This window comes from Lipotes vexillifer, unplaced genomic scaffold, assembly GCF_000442215.2.
Source record: "Lipotes vexillifer unplaced genomic scaffold, Lipotes_vexillifer_v1.1 scaffold1074, whole genome shotgun sequence".
NCBI classification, from domain to species: Eukaryota; Metazoa; Chordata; class Mammalia; order Artiodactyla; family Lipotidae; genus Lipotes; species Lipotes vexillifer.
The window spans coordinates 436,089-459,305 of NW_006775781.1; the positions used below are offsets into that span (position 1 = coordinate 436,089).

At 37.3% G+C, this 23,217-nt stretch overlaps 1 protein-coding gene across 1 annotated transcript in view; it reads left to right on the forward strand.

The window, feature by feature from the left end:
* The window catches only part of IL33 (interleukin 33), a 99,975-nt gene that overhangs the window by 26,980 nt on the left and 49,778 nt on the right, over positions 1-23,217 (forward strand). The window contains 1 exon segment of the mRNA XM_007450219.1: positions 1,931-2,110. Coding sequence (XP_007450281.1) covers positions 1,931-2,110 — 180 coding nt within the window.

The following is a 23,217-nucleotide window of genomic DNA, read 5'->3' on the forward strand; positions in this document are numbered from 1 at the left end:
ACTCTTTCTCCGAACTCCATGTCCCTCAGAACTGATAGGAATCCAGGATGCTGATTAAAGCACCTGGTTAATGGCAAAGTTGTTCCTCAATGAAAGCAGCTGTCTTCACAACTGTAGGTAATATATTTCTTGGAATAATGTGTTCTGTACATTTACATCACTTGTGTAAATGATTATTTCTTTTGGTTCACAAATTATTTCTCCTAATCAGCATAGGGAACTACCTCTAAACCAAACCTGACTAAGCCCCTTTCTCAAGGAGAAGGCATCATGCCTCTGAGTAAAACTTCAGGTAATTTCTTGAAACCCTTTAATTTTCTCTTTCCATTTTCTATTGGCAAGCTGAACCAAGCAGAAGACTAAATTCCTAAGTATCCAGAAATTTAGAGGTCACTGTGTGTACTTCATCCTGAAAGGTTGAAATTAAATCAATCTGACAAAGATGGGGATTTCCTGATTTTTGTTCTGTTTATATTGAAATATGCTTTTGTTTTGCCTAAAATATTGTTTCAAAACAAAGACCTGGCAAGATGCCTGAGCAGACTTTCTGCTGTCTCTTCCATCTCCTGTGTCCCTAATATGAGAGGCAGCGTAACCCCACAGCTCTATGAAAAGAACGCAGGTTTTGGATTTAGGCTGTCTTGGGCTCGAATATGAGCTTCACTACCAAGCAGATATGTGACTTTGGATCAGCCACTTAAGCTCTCTGAGCCTTAATTTTTCTATCTGTGTAATGAGAATTTCATTTGGGTTCCAGTGTCAATTAAATGAAAAAATATGTATAAAGGCTCTGGTACACAGTAGGTACCCAACAAATGGCAGTCATGATAATATTTATTATGGTGGGTTAAACCAGACAGAAGAATGGAGTGGGTCCAGAAAACATTCCTTGAGAGGAAGAAAGGAAAGAAGGAGTCGATAGAGTAGGAAGAGAAAGTCAAGACTTTTTATTCATTTCTCAGGGAAATTGGAAGGGACAATAAGGATGGGAGGGTCATTTGGGAAGCTGTCCTGGATGAAAAGGATATGCAGAAAGATTCATCAGGTCAAAAAAAGGAGGTAAAAGTTCATTAAGACTTCTATTTGCATTCAAACAAAAATTCCGAAGGAAAATATTCCGTTTAGAGATGGGACTACAATTCTCAGGGAGGTGAAATGGATACCATTATCCCAGAGGACTCTACAGTGGACTCAGGATGGAGGGAGAACACTAGAGAAAATACCTGGTAATCAGAACTGCAAGGGTAGCTAGTGTTATTTGTCTCTATGTTTGTTTGGTTTATTTTCCACCCAAGAACCATTTCTATAGCCTTGAGTGAGAGCTCCCTGTTTAACTTGGGAAAATTACCTTCCCCAATGAAGTTGCCATCCTTTCTAAGACTGACCAACTTAATTATCTTTCCTTGAACTTTGAATCTTCAATAGAGATTTAAAAATGAGAAATGGATAGAGTGAATTCCTCTAAGCAGGATTGCCTTGCAGAGCCCTGACCCTCACCCTACCCCCATTGGTTTCTGTTTCCCAGATGCGTTTTTTTCTAAACTGGATTCTCCAGGTGGATTCAATTCTGTTAGTTACCCAATATCATTCCAACAAATCCCTTTTCTGCTTAAGTACATAAGAGATGGATGTCTAATTTCTCAGTTATGGCACTGAATCAAAACACAATTTATGAGAAAAGAGGCCTCTAAAACCAAGGGGATGATCACATCAATACTATGATATCACTCCTTGGGAAAGCTGATTTTTAGTTTCATTCCTACCCTTCAACATTCTCTATACTGAAGGGTGCTGGAAATCTGCAAACTAGATTTTCCAGGTTTCCTTGCCAGGTAGTTTCCAGTGAGATTCCACCAAAGGCAGGTCCTAGAGAAAGACTAGGAAAGAGAGAGAAGATACCTTTTTCATTTTTTGCATTTGGATCTATCAGTGGCAACAGGCAACCATAAGCTCCAGAAGTTCTGGCAATGAGTCCAGTAGCATCAGTGGAACTGTGGACTTCCAAGTACTTTTCAGTCTCAGTAAGAGTGCAAATTCTCAGCTCCTAGAAGCTGAGCAGTTGTTTCAACAGTATCAGCAACCACAGAAGGGCCCCAACAGCATAGCCTCAGTAATACAGCCCTTGTGAGCTCTGGGTACCATCATTTGCCCATTTTGGCCTCTTTGGATTTTATTCCCTCTATTTGAAATGCCTGGAGCAATTCTGCTTTTCTAACTTGGCACTAACTGATAACTGGGTGACTTAATATTAAACTTTTGGTGGGGATGTTAACATGCGAGTAGAATCAGCAAGGTGTAGTGCAGTCAGACAGACCTGTGTTTAAATCTGGGTCTACTACCCAGTAGCAGTGTTATCTTGGGCAAGTAACTTAACTTAAAGATGTCTCAGTTTCCTTATCTGTAAAATGGAGATGACAGGATTCCTCATAGGGACATATGTAGATTAAATGATACAATGTATGTACCTGGCACTTAGTAGGCACTCAACAAATTTTAGTTTCCTGTCTATCCCTTTCTTAGCACTTGCCTACGCATGGTTTGGGTACAGGAGCATAAACACATTCCAGAAATGTTTACTTCAGACAAGCTTATCTCACCAACCAAGATACAACAGAAATGGACTATAAGAGGAAGTCAGATATGGAGGGGAAACATTTCCTGTCAGTTGTTGACAGGAAATATTAAGCGGGATTTCCAAAAAGGATGCTTTCCAGAGAGAAATATGATGCAAAACAAAATTTAAACTCTTACTTCATAACAACCTAGTTCAAATCATAAATATAGGCCTGTACTCAGAAAAATGAGTTCTTATGTATGCATGGGAATTAGATGTTAATCTTACAGGGAAAAACTGGCTGCTACTCCTACTGTGGGTATTTTTGTAATGTCACTTGGAAAACGGAATGAATTATTTTTGACCTATCTGGATAGAAATTTCACATTTCGTGTCATTCAGTATGAGTTGTCATGGATGTTAACAGAGAAAATATGCCTTTTCACATAAGGCCCCTTTAGCCCTTTGGAGCACTGGCTCTCTAGTATTTGAAGTAAATCCAAAAGTATTTGAAGTAAATCCAAAAAGATAAATAAAAATGACAAAAAGATCATTGCAGGGACCTCATGAAGAAATATTAAGGATTAAAGATGTTTAGGCTTGAATAGAACTATAGGATACTAGTATTGGATGAGGAGATCCTCACTTTCAATCTTATTTTTGGATGCGGAAACCTAAGGTCAGAGGAGAAGGGACCTGCTCCTAAGTCATATATTTGAAGGCAGAAATGTGACAAGGTTTCCTATATCTGGGAGGGAGGCCCCAGAATGTGCTATCTTTTGCTTGTCTTCTGGAATGGCTTTGGCCAGAGTCTTTAGCTTCTAAGGTTGGGGCTGGAGGATAATCACAGTTATTTACCTTCTCAGGGCCTGCAGGCATTAGAATTTTTTTTAACTATCTATCAGAAAAGCTCAAAGAGTGTTCTTCCTATGTTTCCCTCTACATTTAGGCCTTTAATCCATTTTGACTTCATTTTTGTGTAAGGTGTTAGGGAGTGCTCTAATTTCATTCTTTTACATATAGCTGTCCAGTTTTCCCAGCATCACTTATTGAAGAGACTGTCTTTTCTCCATTGTATATCCTTGCCTCCTTTGTTGTAGATTACTTGACCATAGGTGCGTGGGTTTATCTCTGGGCTTTCTATCCTGTTCCACTGATCTATATTTCTGTTTTTGTGCTAGTACCATATTGTCTTGATTACTGTAGCTTTGTAGTATAGTCTGAAGTCAGGGAGCCTGATTCCTCCAGCTCCATTTTTTTCCCTCAAGACTGCTTTGGCTATTCGGGGTCTTTTGTGTCTCCATACAAATTTTAAGACTTTTTTGTTCTAGTTCTGTAAAAAATGCCATTGGTAATTTGATAGGAATTGCATTGAATCTGCAGATTGCTTTGGGTAGTATAGTCATTCTCACAATATTGATTCTTCCAATCCAAGAACATGGTATATCTCTCCATCTGTTTGTGTCATCTTTGGTTTCTTTCATCAGTGTCTTATAGTTTTCTGAGTACAGGTTTTTTACCTCCTTAGATAGGTTTATTCCTAGGTATTTAATTCTTTTTGTTGCAGTGGTAAATGGGATTGTTTCCTTAATTTCTCTTTCTGATCTTTCATTGTTAGTGTATAGACATGCAAGAGATTTCTGTGCATTAATTTTGTATCCTGCAACTTTACCAAATTCATTGATTAGCTCTAGGAGTTTTCTGGTGGCATCTTTAGGATTTTCTATGTATAGTATCGTGTCATTTGCAAACAGTGACAGTTTTACTTCTTCTTTTCCAATTTGTCTTTTTTGACCCACCTCCTAGAGTAATGGAAATAAAAACAAAAATAAACAAATGGGACCTAATGAAACTTAAAAGCTTTTGCACAGCAAAGGAAACTACAAAGACGAAAAGACAAACTCTCAGAATGGGAGAAAATACTTGCAAACAAATCAACGGACAAAGGATTAACCTCCAAAATATATACAGCTCATGCAGCTCAATATTAAAAAAACAAAAAATCCAATCAAAAAATGGGCAGAAGACCTAAATAGACATTTCTCCAAAGAAGACATACAGATGGCCAAGAGGCACATGAAAAGCTGCTCAACATCACTAACTATTAGAGAAATGCAAATCAAAACTACAATAAGGTATCACCTCACACCGGTTAGAATGGGCATCATCAGAAAATCTACAAACAAATGCTGGAGAGGGTATAGAGAAAAGGGAACACTCTTACACTGTTGGTGGGAATGTTAATTGATACAGTCACTGTGGAGAACAACATGGTGGTTCCTTAAAAAACTAAAAATAGAATTACCATATGACCCAGCAATTCCACTGTTAGGCATATACCCAGAGAAAACCATAATTCAAAAAGACACATGCATCCTAGTGTTCATTGCAGCACTATTTAAAATAGGTCATGGAAGCAAACTAATGTCTATCAACAGACAAATGGATAAAGAAGATGTGGTACATATATACAATGGAATATTACTCAGCCATAAAAAGGAACGAAATTGGGTCATTTGTACAGATGTGGATGGACCTAGAGACTGTCATACAGAGTGAAGTAAGTCAGAGAAAAACAAATACCATATGCTAATGCACATATGCAGAATCTAGAAAAATGGTACAGATGAACTGGTTTGCAAGGCAGAAATAGAGACACAAATGTAGAGAACAAATGTATGGACACCAAGGGGGGAAAGCGGGGGTGGAGGTGGGGGTGGTGGGATGAACTGGGAGATTGGGATTGACATGTATATACTACTATGTATAAAATAGATAACTATTAAGAATCTGCTGTATTAAATAAATAAATAAATAAAATTCAGAAAAGAAAAGTTCAGTCTCTCTCTCAGGAGGAGCATCAGCTGGCCACTCCTTGCAGGGTCACTGTGCCTGGGTACATTGGCTCCAGGAGAAGGGCAGGCACCACAGAGTGCCATCTGGGCCAACTCTGTCCAGATCTTTGGCTTTAGGGAGCCCCAGTGGTGATCTTCTGTTTTTGGTTAGTAGGTCAGACATAAAAATAGATGTTTCAATCTAGTATTGAATAGACAGACACTTGCTTTCACATGTATCCTTCAATATATTTTCATTATAATCTTCACAACTTTTATAACTACAAATGATCAAAAAGGCCTCAATTTTGAAGAATGCACATAAAATGAAGAGGGACTGCTCCTCTCTGTTCTAGCAAGGAACAGAGATTGGCTTAGGAAGCATGTCCTTTGTTATCCAGTCTTATGTTCCTTCCAGTTTCTCTAAAATAATTAACAATAGCATTCAAAAGTAGTAAAATATGGTGCTCTACATGTGTTTTATAAGACTTTGTTCCCCCTTGAAAAGAGACTTGTAATAGGTGGTCTAAATTTCCAGGAGGCACAACCAAAGGATTTAAAGTAAATATTTTAATATTACAGTAATGGTTACTAAGGATTATCATAGAATTACTACTTCTTCTGGAGAGCTTGAAGAATGTTTGACAATTTGAGGGAAGAAAAGATAGATAGAGGGACTTCCCTGGTGATCCAGTGGTTAAGAATCTGCCTTCCAGTGCAGGGGAAGTGGGTTTGATCCCTGGTCAGGGAACTAGGATCCTATACGTCATGGAGCAACTAAGCCTGTGTGCTGCAACTACTGAGCCGCACACTCTGGAACCAGCATGCCACAACTAGAGAGAGGCCCATGTGCTGCAACAAAGAGCCCACATGCTGCAATTAAGATCCGATGCAGCCAAATAAATAATAAAAAAAGAAAGGAAGGAAGGAAGGGAGGGAGGGAGAGAGAGAGAGAAAGAGAGAGAGAGAGAGAGAGAGAGAGAGAGAGAAAGAAAGAAAGAATGAAAGAAAGAAAGGAGGAAAGGCAGGCAGGAAGGAAGGGAGGAGGAAAGGAAGAAAGAAAAGTTAGCCAGAAATTAGTTTTAGCTCACACTGTTCTTTGAATGTGTTGACAAGTGATGCTGAGAAGTCATCTCCACAGGACCCAAACCAAGAGGAATGAAAGAGGATATACAGCATTGGCAGTTAACTTAAGAAATCAGACTTTTTGAGTGCTGCTGTTGTTATTTTTAACCACTATGTTTTTTAAAAAAATAACAGCTTTATTGAAATATAATCCACATACATACAATTCACTCAAAAGTATACAAAATCAGTGGTTTATAATATATTCACAGAGTTGTGGGACTATCACTACACTCAATTTTAGAACATTTTCATGATCCCAAGTGAAATCCTGTACCCATTAGCAGTCACTCCCCATTCGTTCCCTCATCCCTTCTCAGACCCTGGCAACCACTAATCTACTTTTTGTCTCCATGGAGTTGCCTATTCTGGACCTTTCATATAGATGGGTTCACACAAAATATCACTCATATATGGTCTTTTGTGTTGTTTCTTTCACTTAACATAATGTTTTTAAGGTTCATCCATGTTATACTATGTACCAGTACTTCATTCCTTTATATTGCTAAATAATATTCCATTATATAGATATACCACATTTTGTTTATTCATTCATTAGTTGACGGACATTTAGCTTGTTTCCCTTTATTTTTTTGCTATTATGAATAATGTCGGTATGAATATTCAGGTACAAGTTTTTGAGTGGACATAATGCTTTCACATCTCTTGACTATATACCCGGGAGCAGATTTCCTAGGTCATATGGTAACTCTATGATTAACCTTGTGAGAAATTTCCAGACTGTTTTCCAAAGTGGTTGCACCATTTTATAATCCTACCAGCAGGATCTGAGGGTTCCAACTCTCCACATCCCTTCCAAAATTTATTATTATGTCTCTTTTTTATTTTAGCCATCCTAGTGTGTAAGGAGTGGCACCTGATGCATTTCCTAATGGATAATAACGTTGAGTCTTTTCATGTGTTTATCAGCCACTTGTTTATTTTCTTTGAAAAACTTTCCATTTTTGATAGTTTTGCTGTACATACATCCTTTTTTAAAAAATTAATTTTTATTGGAGTATAGTTGCTTTAAAATGTTGTGTTAACTTCTACTGTACAGCAAAATGAATGAGCCATAATATACATATAACCCCTCCCTTTTGGATTTCCCTCCCATTTAGGACACCACAGCACATTAAGTAGAGTTCCCTGTGCTATACAGTACGTTCCCATCAGTTGTCTATTTTATACATAGTATCAATAGTGTATATGTGTCAATCCCTATCTCCCAATTCCTCCTTGGTATCCATACATTAGTTCTCTACGTCTGTGTCTCTATTTCTGCTTGGGAAATAAGGTCATCTATACCATACATCCTGATAGACAATTTTTTTCTTTCAGTACTTTCAAAATGTAATCCCACTGCCTTCTAACAGTCATTGTTTCTTATGAGAATTCAGCTGTCAAACTAATCAGCATTCTGCTACATAAGGTCAATTGTTTTTCTCTTATGCTTTCAAAATTTTTACTTTTTTTTTTACTTTGGCTTTCCACATTTATGATATATTGTGTATCTTTATTTATCCCAGTTAGAATTTATTGAGCTTCTTGGATGTGTAAATTAAAGCTTTTCATGAAATTTGGGAAGTTTTCAACCATTAATACTTTGATTATTTTTTTCTACTCCTTTCTCTTCTCTCTTTATGGTACTCCCATTAGAGAGGTGTATGCGCACTTAACGGTGTCCCACATTTCTCTGAGGCTCTGTTCATTTCTCATTTTTTCTCTCTGTTCTTCAGATGGCATAATCTTTATCAATTTATCTTTGAGTTCACTGGTTCTTTTCTATGCCTGTTCAAATCTACTACTGAGTCCCTCTAGTCAATTTTTCTTTCAGTTATTGTACTCTTCACCTCCAGAACTTCCATGAATTTATAATTTCTCTCTCTTTATTGATACTCTCTATTTGATGAGACACCATCATCTTACATTTTTAACCTTTTAAAGCATGGCTCCTTTTAGTTCTTTGAACATATATTTAATAGCTTTTCTGAAGTCATTTTCTGCTGAGTCCATTTGAGTACTCTCACAGAAAGTTTCTGTTGCCTGCTATTTTTCCTGTATATCACATTTTCCTGTTTCTTTGCATGTCTCAAAATTTTTTGTTATTGAAAACTGGGAATTTTAGATAATATATTATAGCAATTCTGTATACTGCTTCCCTCCCCTGAGCTTGTTGTTATTGTTGTTTGCTTGTTTATTTTTTAATGACTTAGCTGGACTTTTTTAATGAAATCTTTGATATTGCTCCTGAGAAGGCCCAGCCTTGGGCATGTGCATATGATGATGACAGTGATTTTAGCAGGATCCTGTCTCTTTTCCTGTCTTCACTGTTAAGCTACCTGCTTTATTTGGTATTACACTCAGCTGTTAGGCTTTATTAATTGCAAGTTGACTTCTCCACTGTTTTTGGTAATGCCCTGGGGCATAAGTTGCTCTGAAGTCTGATCCAGTTAAATTCAGACCTCTTAGCAGTGGTAGTCTTTGAGTCCCTTCTATGAGGCTTGTTATAACTCTAATAAGGCTATTGTTAGCTATATCTTTTCCTGATTCTCTCTAGTAGACAACTTGACCTATAGTTTAGTTGTTATCTTCATGGAGTTACTGTCTTTCTTTTAATGTTTACCACCAAAATGGCCATTGTTTTCAAGAGTGCCTTTAGGCTTCTTCATTCTCTCTTCCAGATAAAGTCAGTTCTCTTGAGGAGAGCTTTGGAATTCTGTTATTATGGCCTGCCTCTCCCTCTGGAAAAAATCTTTGCACCTCTGCTCTAGAGCTGGGGGGCAGGTACAATGGTCCACTTCTCTTAGAGTGACACTTCTGCTTTATGAGCAGAGTGCTAGGTAGTGGTGGCAGCTTCTGATCTTATCAGTTTGCCCTCTAAGTTTCAAACCCTCCATCCTACAAGTGAGCTGTGGTGAGGATATTCACGGCCTCAGTACTGTCAGATTGCCATGCCTTGGATATAGATTCTGCCCTATTAGTGGGGGCTAGATGGAGGAAAGGAGATCCCAACTTCTTGGCCACACTCTCCTAGAATTTAGACTCTGCAACACAAAGCTGGAAAGGATGAGGAATGCTGTCAGCCTGCCCCTCCCAGGGAAATACCAAAGCCCAGGGAAATGGAGGGAGAAGGAGCCCTGTCTTCTTGTCCATATCTACCTGGTGTGAGCTTCCATTATGCTGAGCTGTGAGGTGGGGTGGGGAGGAGGATGGAGCAGACAGATCATGGCTCAAGTTCCACAGACTCTTGTTCTCATCAAGATCTAGATTTTCCTTGAAAAAATGTTTCTTCATTTGCACTGTGCCCTTAGGAGAATTTCCAGAGACTTTATTTTAAAAAATGGTAATTTTCTATTAGAGAAATGCAAATCAGAACTACAATGAGGTACCACCTCACACCAATCAGAATGGCCATGATTAAAAAGTCTACAAATATCAAATGCTGGAGAGGGTGTGGAGAAAAGGGAACCCTCCTACACTGTTGGTGGGAATGTAAATTGGTGCAGCCACTACGGAAAAGAGTATGGAGGTTCCTCAAAAAACTAAAAATAGAGTTGCCGTATGATCCAGCTATCCCACTCCTGGGCATATATCTAGAAAAAATTATTATTTGAAAAGGTACATGCACCCCTATATTAATAGCAGCACTATTTACAATAGCCAAGGACTTCCCTGGTGGTGCAGTGGTTAAGAATCCACCTGCCAATGCAGGGGACACGGGGTCAAGCCCTGGTCCAGGAAGATCTCACATGCTGCAGGGCAGCTAAGCCCATGCACCAAAACTACTGAGCCTGAGCTCTAGAGCCCACGAGCCACAGCTACTGAGCCCACATGCCACAACTACTGAAGCCTGTGTGCCTAGAGCCTGTGCTCCACAACAAGAGAAGCCACCACAATGGAAAGCCCGAGCATTGCAACAAAGAGTAGCCCCCACTTGCCACAACTAGAGAAAGCCCATGCACAGCAATGAAAACCCAATGCAGCCAAAAAAAATAAATAAAAATTTTAAAAATAAATAAATAAATACAATAGCCAAGACATGGAAACAACCTACATTTCCATCAACAGATGAATGGATAAAGATGTGGTATATATATATATATATATATATATATATATATATAATGGAATATTACTCAGCCATAAAACAGAATGAAATAATGCCATTTCCAGCAACATGAGATTATAATACTAAGTGAAGTAAATCAGAAAGAGAAAGACAAATATCATATGATATCACTTATACGTGGAACCTAAAATACAACACAAATGAACATATCTACAAAACAGAAGCAGACTCACAGACATAGAGAACAGATGTGTGGTTGTGGGGGTGGAAGAGGGAAGGATTAGGAGTTTGGGGTTAGCAGATGCAAATTATTATATATATTATTTAATACAGGGACCTATATTCAATATCCTGTGATAAACCATAATAGGAAAGAATATGAAAAAGAATATATACGTATAACTGAATCACTCTGATGTACAGCAGAAATTAACACAACATTGTAAATCAACTATACTTCAATAAAATTTTTTTTAAAAATAGTAATTTTCACTACTTATAGTCGTTCTACTGGAATTGGAGGGGGGGGTTTCACAATACCATTCCAGAAGTCCTAGCAACTGAATTTTTAAAGGCATAATGGAGCTAATGGAGATCTAGAGAAACTCAACTAAAATGATAATTAAGATCATGGTTAAAAAAAGAAAGACTTTCTCATTAAGAAACAAAAAGCCTGAGAAGAGAAGCAATTGATGCTTATTAAGTACTTTGAAGCACATGTATCAGAATATTCCACCAACTGAACTTCCCATTCCTTATTTCAGTCATATATCATAATCCTGTTGATCCTTCAGTAAAGATTTGATTACCTGGCTTATAGTCTTTCTCTTCACCATTCGTCTTGTCATCACTATTGATGATTCAAATATTCATGAAGATAATACAAGCAATATCCGAGTCATAGCTCCTTGACCTCTTCACCTCCAGTGAACTTGCCTTTCAATCCACTGCAGTTATTCACTCCCACAGCCATGCTTGATATCAATTATTGTACCATTAACAAAATCTCTATTTCAAGCATACTGCTTTCTGATCACCACCACCTCTCTTTCCAGCTCATCCTTAGTCCATAAGTCTTTGACTTCACAAGCACTTTCAGCTCAGTGATCTTAGCACCTTTGAACTGCCTATCAATTCAATCATGTTCTCATTTCCCTCTCACCTAGTTGACATTCCAGGATCGGTCACTTTCATCACATCTTTGCATACATCCTCAATTCCTTTGCTCCTATCTTCCCTCCATCATTCTCACCCAACATATTCCAACCCTGGTAAAATCCAATTCTCCACCCACTCAGCACTTACACCAAAGCTTCTGTACATAGCCCAAGAAAAACACATAAATTCCTGATAGACCTCACTTAAAAAGTAACACCCCCAAATGCAAGTGGTCCTCAGGATTGTTCAGCATTTCTCATATTCTATTCTATTCTGTTCTGTTCTAACATTAAACAGCTTCTCCACCTTCCTCACACTCAGTTCATGACCTTTCTTCTTTTTCCCTCGAAAACAATAGAAGCAAGTAGATGACAACTTTCATGTCTTCCCACACCGAAATATGCCAGCCTACCTTCATCTGTGCCATATATTCTGACTACCTTTTAAAAATAAGTGATATGAAACTTCTCTGGTGGTCCAGTGGTAAAGAATCTGCCTTGCAATGCAGGGGATGTGGGTTCGATCGCTGGTCAGGGAACTAAGATCCCACGTGCCATGGGGCAACTAAGCCCACGTGCCACAACTATTGAGCTTGTGTGCCTCGACTAGAGCCTGCGTGTTGCAAACTACAGAGCCCACGCCCTCTGGAACCTGCACACTACAACTACAGAGACCACGTGCCTGGGAGCCTGAGCGCCACAGCTAGAGAAGAGAAAACCTGCACGCACAACTAGAGAGAAGCCCACACACCACAACGAAGAGCCCACACACCACAAGAAAAGATCCCGCATGCCTCAGCGAAGATCCCACGTGCCACAGCTAAGACCCAACACGGCCAAAAATTAATAAATCTTAAAAAAATAAAAATAAAAGAATAGCATTATAAAAAAATTAATAAGTGATATAAGTTTAACTCCTCCATGTATGCATTAGGTCCCATATCCTTGAGCCTGCTCAGAGACTATAACATTGTGATTACCCCTTCTCTCACCTGCATCATCATGTTCTACCCTGTACTCTCTAATTCATATCAGCATACAAACTGTTGCAATATCTCCTATAATATACTTCCTTACATCCAGATCACCACCCTCCAGATAACCTCTTCTTTCCAGCAAAACTCTTTAAAAGAGTTATTTATTCTCATGATCTCTGCATTTCTCCTGTTGTTCTCTCTTGAAGGCTTTCATCTCCACCCTTCCATTAAAGTAGCTCTTGCCAAGGTAATCATTATCTCCAAATTGCCAAAACTAATGGGGAGTGCTTAGTACTATCCCTTCTTAACTTCTTAGCAGAGTTTGACACAGTTGCAACACTTGAAACACTTTCTCCATTTAGCTTTCAAGACATCACAGTCTCCTGGATTTCTTCTTACCTCATTCATGATTCCTTCTTGTCTTAGTTGCTCAATTCTCTGACTCTTTCCACATTTAAGTTAGAATGCTTCAGGGTTTAAACTTCAGATCTTTACTCTTTTCAGTCTACATTTCCTCTGCTTATGGACTGAATTTTGTATTTCCTGAAAATTATATGCTGTAGCCGTATCCCCCAATGGGATGGTATTTGGATATGAGGCCTTTGGGATAATTAGGGTTAGATAAGGTCACAGGGCCATAGTGTGTCGGTATTAGTGCCCTTATAAGAAGAAACACCAGAGAAATTGCATTTTATGTCTCTCCACGCATGCACAGAGGTCATGTGAGCACACAGCAAGATGAAAGTCACAAGCCAAAAGAAGAACCCACAGAATGAGACCTACCTTGCCAGAACCTTGTTCTTGGACTTCTCAGCATCCAGAAATAAACTTCTGTTGTTTAAGCCAGATAGCCTATGGTATTTTGCTATGGAAGCCTGAGGAGACTAAGACACCACCCTATGCAACCTCATCAAGTACTATGGCTTTCCATTTAGTAACGAAAAAACCATGTATCTGCCAAACCTCAAACTTATATATCCAGCAGCATACTTACATCTCCACTTGAATATGTCTAGCAAATATCTTATATTTAAGTAGCCCTAGATGAACTCTTCTATCTCCTCACACCACCACCCCCAACTTGCTTTCCACTTATTCCTCTGTATCTCAGTAAATGACACCTCTTCTCCCTCTTGGGAAGCTTGAAATCTTGGAATTATCATTGATGCCTCACTTTCTCTCACATTTCACCTGAAATTTTTAGAAAATCTTGCTGCTTCTACCTTCAAAATATACCCCAAATCAAAGTACTGCCACACCTTGGTCTAAGTCATCATCATCCCTTGCCTGGATTATTGCAATAGTCCTCAGTTGAACTATTTTTTTTAAAACTCTTGTCAACCCTTTAAGTATTTCCTGTATACAGCAGCAAGAATTTTTTTTGAAAAAGCATAAGCCATATAATGTCATTTGACTACTGAATATCCTCCAATATATCCACATCATGCATAAAATAAAACTCATGGCTTACAGAGCCCTACATTACCTGGTCCCTTGTCTCCTCCCTGATCTTCTTTCTTATCCCTTTTCTCCTCATGCACTGGTCTTCAGAAGCACTGCATTTATTACTCTTCCTTGGGCAACCTTGCTCTTGCTTCAGGCTCTCTACATCTGCTGTTCTCTCTGCCTGGAGCTCTTCTCCAAGATATACAGGCAAGTTTTCCCCTCATTTCACTCAAATCTTTGTTCAAATATTACTTACCTAAAGAAGCCTTTCCTGCTCACCCTTTCTAAAATAGCAGACCCTGACATACTCTGTGCTCTTATCCAGCTTTTTTTCATAGCACTTGCCACGACCTGATATTATATCATGTATCTATTTATTTATTTGCCTATATTTTTCTTATCTTACTAGAATATAAGCTCCCCCGGGTAAGGGGCTTTGTTTTGTTTTGTTTTGTTTTGCTGCTGCGTTATCTGTGTATTGACTAGTGCTTGCCACTTCAGAGCTGTTAAATAAATATTTGTTGATTGAGTGAAGGTATTGACTTGTAAAAAGAACAGAGGCTAATACAACTTGTCATTTTTATCTAGAGAAGGGGCATTTTCTTTAAGAAATATACAGAGATACCAATGTTTCCAGAGTAAGTTTTAGATCTTTGGATATTCAATATTGAGAACATGAGGAGAAAAATTATGGAAATTATGCTTGTTAGCTTATTCATTCAATAAATATTTATTGAGTGCCTATTCTGTGCCAGGCACTGTTCTAGGTATTGAGGATAAAATAATGAACAAAACATACACAAAACTTTGCACTCATAATTAGGAGAATGAGGGAAAAAACAAGGTAAATTAGTAAATTGTACAATACAGAAAAGAGTGATAGCCAAAGGGGGAAAAAAGGAAGAAACACTACAGGTTAAATATCCAGAATTCACCAATAGATCAATTGTAAAGAAAATAAAGAAAGCGGGGGGGAAACAATAGATTATACTCTAAAATATGACCAAACTATGGTGTCTAAGGAGTCACACTTGGAAGATTAAACTAAAAATACAAGAGAATGATTGCTATAAAGGTCAGCGTAGTTTTTAACTGAGGGAGGAATGACAGGGTTGTGATAGAATGGGGTACATAGAAGGGGCTTCTGAGGTGAATGACAGGATTCTGTTTCCTGACCTGGGGGGTGGTTACAAGGGTATTCACCTTATAATGATTCATTAAACATACACTTATTTTGGATGGTTTTCTGTATCTGTGTTTTATTTTACAATAAAAGATTAACAAAAAACAACAAAGGGAAAAAAAAAGAACCACTCCTAATAAGGCCAATTACCAAGCCAATCCACTTGTAGATAACAACTATCAATGCTGAACAAAATATAAAAACAAATACCTGAACAAACAGTGAACAAAATAGGTAGATACTTGGCAGAAGAGAGCAAAGGTCAAGTTTCCATTTTGTTAGCATGGCTAAAAGCCATGTGGGGTAGATAAAGCTCTGTTAGAAAATCACAGTCTTACTGGTTTAAAAATCAGAGAAGAGGGGGCTTCCCTGGTGGCGCAGTGGTTAAGAATCTGCCTGCTGATGCAGGGGACACGGGTTCAAGCCCTGGTCTGGGAAGATCCCACATGCCGCGGAACAGCTAGGCCTGTGATCCACAACTACTGAGCCTGCACGCGCACCGCGATGAAGAGTGGCCCCCACTTGCCGCAACTAGAGAAAGCCCTCGCACGGAAACGAAGACCCAGCACAGCAAAACTAAATAAATAAATAAAAATTAAAAAAAAGAAAATCAGAGAAGAGGGTTTGAGTTTAGGGTACCACATTCACTGGAAGGTGAGAGAGAAAATCCCCAAAAAGAGAGAGCAAAAAAGTGGAGGTCCCAAATTCTGGGTATAAAATTTGCCCAAATCTCTGCCTGACCCTTGAAAATGCATACTGAGGAAAGACTCAAAGCAGGTGTCTTGGTAAGGTCAAAAGAACCGAGCTAAAATTTGAGCTACATCCATTGTAGAGGAAAAGTTAACTATATGTTTCTAAAAATCAGTATTCTTCAGAGGAACATTCAGATTCAAGAGCATTCACAATATTGTGGATGTGAATCAAAATTACACAACATTCAAAGAATCAGGAAAACGGTAAATTTGTAAGAGAAAATATCAATAGAAAACAATCTAGGATGACTCAGATGTTGGAATTAGCCAACAATTATTTCAAAGCTTATATTAGAACTATGCTTGGTGATATACAGGAAAATATACTCACAATTAATGAAAAGATGGGAAATTTTAGAAGAAAAGAGACTTTTTTAAAAGCCCAACTGGAAATTCTCAAACTGAAAAACGAAATAGCTAAAGTAAAAAATTCACAGGATGGGCTTAAGAATAGAATGGAATGGCAGAGTAAAGAAGTAATGGAGTTGAAAATAGATCAACAGAAATTATCCAATATGAAGAACACAGAGAAAAAATATTTTATTTAACAGAGGCTTATAGGACAATATCAAAAGTTCCAACATGTATGTGATTGGATACCTGAAAGGAGAGGATAGAGTTAATTGAGAGGGAAAAAATGGCCCAAATTCCCCCCAATTTAGCATAAGACATACATTTACAAATTTAAGAAGTTTAATGAAGCCTATAAAGGATAAATAAGTTGGAAAAAAGCCTCCTATTAATATCATAGTCAAGCTGATAAAAATGAAAGAAAAATATTTGAAAGCAATCAGAGAAAAATGACACATTGCATACAGGGAAACAACATGTAATGACATGTAAATGACAGCTGCTTTCTCATAAGAAATAATGCAGGCCAGAAGACAGCAAAATATCTTTAAAGTACCAGAGGGGAAATCTGTCAACTCAGAACTCTATATTCAGTTAGAATATCTTTCATGAAAGAAGGTAAAATAAGATTTTCAGATAAAAGAAAGCTAGGAGACTTCATGCCCACCACATCTGCAGTACAAAAAATAATGTTGAAGTAAGTTCTTCAGTCTCAAGAGAAATAAAGCCAGATGGAAATTCAGATCTTCAGGAAGGAATGAAAGACCCTTGTAAATGGTAACTATGTATATAAATATGAGACTATTTTCCCCTTAATTTCTTTAAAACTCACATAACTGCTTGAAGCAAAAATTATAAAATGGCATTGGAGGGATTATAATATATGTAGATGTAATGCACATGACAACTATAGCATGAGGGAATGGTAAATGGACCTATACACTTGCAAGATTTCCCTATTTTATGTGAAGTAGTACAATATTAACTCAAAACAGACTGTTATAAGCTATAGATATGAATTGTAATTCCTAGAAAAGCCACTAAAAACACCAAGAAAAGCATACCTAAAAAGCCAGTAGATAAATTTAAAGGGAATTCTAAGATATATTCAAGTAGTCTAAAAGAAGGTAAGAAAGAGGGAAGACAGAAACAAAAAACAGAAGTCAAAGTGAAACAAACAGTAAAATGGTAGACCTGAATCCAATCATATCAATAATTACATTAGGTGTTAATAGACTAAAGACTCAAATTAAAAGGCAGAGACAGTCAAAATGGATAAAAAAGAAAAATCCAAAATATACTGTCTAGGGATTCCCTGGTGGCGCAGTGGTTGAGAGTCCGCCTGCCGACGCAGGGGACACGGGTTCGTGCCCGAGTCCGGGAAGATCCCACATGCCGCGGAGTGGCTGGGCCCATGAGCCACGGCCACTGTGCCTGCGCATCCGGAGCCTGTGCTCCACAACGGGAGAGGCCACAACAGTGAGAGGCCCGCGTACTGCAAAAAAACAAAAAACAAAAAACAAAAAAAAAATATACTGTCTAGAAGAAATGTATTTTAAATATAAAGACACAGATAGTTTGAAACTAAATGGATGAAAAAGATATTATCGTACAAATAGTATGGAGGTCTATTAATATCAAATAAAGTACACTTCAAGATAAAGATATTAGGAGAGAAAAAGGAGCATTTCAAATATAATAAAAGGAAGACAAAATAATAATGAATATGTATGTACCTAATAACAGAGTCTCTAAATACCTGATGACAAATCAAAATTAAAGCAAGAAATAGACAATTTCACAAGTATCATTATAAATTTTACACTCCTTTCTCAGAAATTGATAGAACAACTAGACAAAAAATTCTGTGAAGACATAAAAGATCTGAACACTATAAGCCACCTTGACCTAATTTATATTTAGAGAACACTAGGTGAGAAGTGATGGTGATTTGGACCAGCGAGAACAGCGAAGTGGTGACACGTGATCAAATTCTAGATATATTTTAAAGGCTGACTTGGGATAGTCACTTAACATCTCAAAACATTTGTTATATATCAGTAAAATGAGGATTAATACTATCAACCTCATGGAGTTATTGTGGAATTAACTGAGAGAGTACATATAAATGCACTATGCTATACAAATTATGAGATAGTATATATATGGTGCATAGCATCGTGCATGGCTCAGAGTAAGCAATAAGTATACTTAGCAATTAGTCTTACTATTACAATAGTAAGCCCTCCTATGTGTGCCCTCCTATGTGCCAGGGCCTAAATTAGGCACAGAGAATACATATTTCAATATGAGGCTCACATCTTACAGATGAAATGGAAACCAAACATTGCACTCACTTCATTGCAGTACCAATGGGAGCAGGAATATCCAGCAGTTATAACAATGGGACATAAAACCCACAACTTTCATTTATTAAAATGTCTGTCAGGAAGACACACCTGTGATTCCCTGCATTTTACCACTCCCACCATTTCATTTTTGAGCCCCTATGCAGAGTCAGATTACCCAAGAAAAGCTTTAAGTCAGGGGAAATTTGGGGAAAAGAATAAGCAATACCTGATACAGAGTTTCACGGTTGAAGTTTAGATTTTTCTATCCTGACTGAACTCAGCGTATTTATTTGGCTTCTGTTGTTTTTCATTGAAGGAATATTGACCTTTAAACAGTCCTGGCTTTTGTGGAATTAGAGCAGATAAGAAGTGTAAGAGTTGGAGACTCAAGATAGAGCATTTACAGTAAATATTTGAGTAGCACATTGTTCAAGTCATACAACACTCTGCCAAAAATATTTTGACAACGGGGAAAAGAGCATTTTCAAGTTAATTCTTCAGATACATTAATCCCAGAGGGTCTTGTATGGGTTGGAATAGGAAAAGGGAAATTATGTAATATGATCCTGTGAAATGAGTGGGTCAGAAATAAGTGTTTCTACATGCACTGGGTCAACACCAACATCTTTATTATATCTACTATGGGCTGGGCTCAGAGGATACAAAGAAAAATGAGGCACCATAGAGGTTTCCTTCAGGAGAACACCCAGTGACCTTAGGATCATGCCACCAGCCCAAATTCAGGCTATATTCCTGTCCCTCAGAAAGACATGACTACCGTGGGCAAAAGCCTAAAGAAGGGATCCCCTGGTCTTTGGGCTGGATGCCTTTTGAGTGCCTCTCCAGACCCATTCTCCCTGCTATGTGACCACAGAGGCTAACTTTATGGTCTGCCCCACTTGGCTCCATTGCCCTGAGGCTTCTGGTGAGCTTTCAGTGAGTGTTGGGGCAGAGCCAACAACTTCAGATTATTAAAACAAATATCTATTTCAGTCTCATGTTAAACAAGGAATTATCTAAAAATCTATCGCCAAATATAAGATGATGTAGATTTACCCCTTTATTTTCTACTAAGGTTTTTACGGTTTCAGTCCTTACATTTAAGTCTTTGATACATTTTTATGTATTTTGTGTATCATGTGAGGTAGCTGTCCAACTTCATTCTTTTCAATGTGGATATCCAGTGTCCCAATATAATCTGTGAAAAAGGCTATGCTTTTCCCCATTGAATGACCTTGGCACCAGTGTCAAAAATCATTTGAACATATATGCAAGGGATTATTCCTAGGCTCTCTATTCTAGTCCATGGTTCTATATTTCTCTCTTTATGCCTGTACCACACTATTTTGATTATTGTAGCTTTGTAGTAAGTTTTGAAATCAGGAAGTATGAGTCCTTCAAATTTTCATTCTTTTTCTAGATTGTTCTGACTATTCTAGGTCTCTTGCAATTCTATATGAATTTAGAATCAGCTTGTCATTTCTACAAAGAAGCTAGCTGGAATTCTGATAGGGATTGTGTAAAATCTGTAGATCAATTTGGGGAATATGGTCATCTTAACAATATTAAGCCCCTTGATTCATAAACATGGATGAATCATTTAGGTCTCTCATTCCATTCATGTAGGGCTTCTTTAACTTTTTCAATGTTTTGTCATTTTCAGTGTATAATTCTTCCACTTCTTTAGTCAAATTTATTCTTAAGTATTTTATTATTTTTGACACTATTGTAATGAAATTGTTTTCTTGATTTTATTTTGATTCATTGCAATTGTATAGAAATACAACTGATTTTTATGTGCTGATCTTGTAATGTGCAATTTTGATAAATTCAGTTACTAGTTCTAATCTTTTTTGTGGATTCTTTGGGATTTTCTATATATAAGATCATGTATCTGCAAATAGAGATAACTTTACTTCTTCCTTTTACAATTTGAATGTCTTATTTATTTTTCTTGCCTAATTGCACTGGCTAGAACTTCCAGTACAATGTTGAATAGAAGTGGTGAAGCAAGCAGCCTTCTCTTGTTTCTGATCTCAGGGGGAAAGCTTTCACTCTTTAGTCATTGAGTGTAATGCTAACTGTGAGGTTTTTTTATAAATGCCCTTTATCATTTGGGGGGAGTTCCTTTTTATTCCTAGTTTGTTGAATGTTTTTATTATTAAGTAGTAATGAATTCTGTCAAAAGTTGTTTTGGTATAGATCATGATGATCATGTAGCTTTTCCCCTTCATCCCATGAGTGTGATTTTCATATGTTGAACCACTCTTGCATTCCTGGTATAAATCCCACTTAGTTATAATGTAGAATATTTTTAATATGTTACTGGATTCATTTTTGCTAGTATTTTGTTGAGGATTTTTGCATCTATATGCATAAGGGATATCAGTCTAAAGTGTTCTTTTCTTGTGATATTTTTACTGGCATTTATAGCAGAGTAATTCTGGCCTCATAGAATAAGGTAGGAAGTGTTCCTGGCTCTTCTTTTTATATTTACTTATTTATTTTTTATACTATAACCATTTTATTTACCATCAAGAGTATATAAAATCAATGCAGAAAAATGGTATTACATAAATATCATTCTTATAATGGAATCAAAATCTCATGACTACAGAGTATTTTCACTTTGTGTAAGCAATAACTAAAGTCAGTTTTAGAGCTCAACATTCTGATGAAGTTTAGAAGTATTTTAAACTAGCTCTTGGAATCTTAAAATTTATTTTTTAATCTTTCATTTTCTTTCCTCTCCCAGTAACACTGAGATATAAAATATAAAATATAATATATAGCATATTTATTTTTATGTTTTGAAGAGTTTGAGAAGTATTGCTGTGAATTCTTCTTTAAGTGAATGGTGAATTCACCAGGGAGGGTACCTTATCCTAGGCTTTTCTTGCTTGTTATAGGTCTGTTCAGATTTTCTATTTCTTCCTGAGGCAGTTTTTATAATTTGCATGTTTATAGGAACTTATCCATTTCATCTAGGTTATTTAATTTGTTAATATATAATTGTTTACGATATGCTCTTATAATTTTTTATAAGATTTATAGTAATATATTCACTTTCATTTCTGATTTTAGTAATTTGAGTCTTCTCTTTTTTTTCTTAGTCAAGCTAAAGTTTTGTCAATTTTGTTGATCCTTTCAAAGAATCAAGTTTTGGTTCCAGTGATTCTTTTGCTTTTCTATTCTCCAATTCACTTATTCAGCTCTTATCTTCATTATTTCCTTTATTCTGCTAGCTTTGTAACTGAGCAGGACCCTATGGGGTCTTCCTGGGACAGAACCCTCCCCCATATCCTCTGCTTTAGCTCCTCTCTGAAGTACCTAGGTAATAGTATCTGATGCATATTTCCTTAGTTTTTCAGATGCTAAAACCACCACCAAATGGAAGAAATTAACTACTTGATGATGAGGAGGACATAGCCTCCAGACCTTTTGGCGCTTAAGGATTGATCACCATCAACCAATCAGAGAATTATACACGAGCTGATCATGTACCCTGGGACACCTCTCCCTCACCTTGCCTTTAAAGATGCCTTGCTGAAACACTTCCGAGAGTTTGGGGTTTTTTAAGCACAAGCCACCTGTTATCCTTGCTTGGTCCTGCAATAAACCTTTCTCTGCTCCAAACTTCAATGTTTTGTTTTGTTTGGCCTCACTGTACATTGGGCACACGAACTTGAATTCAGTATCAACTTTGGGTTTAGTTTACTCTTCTTTTTCTAGTTCTTTAACGTTTAGAGTTAGATTACTGGTCTGGGATCTTTCTTCTGTCTTCATGTAGGTGTTTACAGCTATAAATTTTCCTTTGAGCACTGTGATGGGGCTTGGGGCAGGCTGCCCCCAAATATGCCAAGGTGGCATATTGATTATTATGAACTGAAGTTACTTGACAAACAGCCAGTACAAGAAGAGTATTCTGACCCTCCTTTGTTTCTCTGAAAGCAGGAAACAGTGCTCCCATTGGAAGATACCCTCTCTATGCTGAGAGGATGGAAGGCATTCTTATTACTGGAGATAGGGAATTCAAAACTGAGAAATCTGTATAAGCAAACTGTATTATTTCTTCATTAATTTGTTACCCCAAGCAAAAACCCATCTGCTTTGTCAAGTCTTCACAAATAATTGATTCTTTGTCTAAGAAGGTATATTAACCCTGCTTTGGTCACTTCTTAGGTCCCACACCTATGGGACCTCTATACAAACAAAATTACATTTGTGTATTTTTCTCCTGTTAAGCTGCCTTATGTCAATTTGATTATTAGGCTAGCTTAAGGAACTTAGAAGTGTAGAGGAAAAATTTTCCTCCCCTACAACTGTTTTCTCTCCATCTCATAAGTTTGAATGTTTCATTTTCATTCATTTCTAATTATTATCTAGTTTCACTTCTAATTTCTTTTTTGACCCAT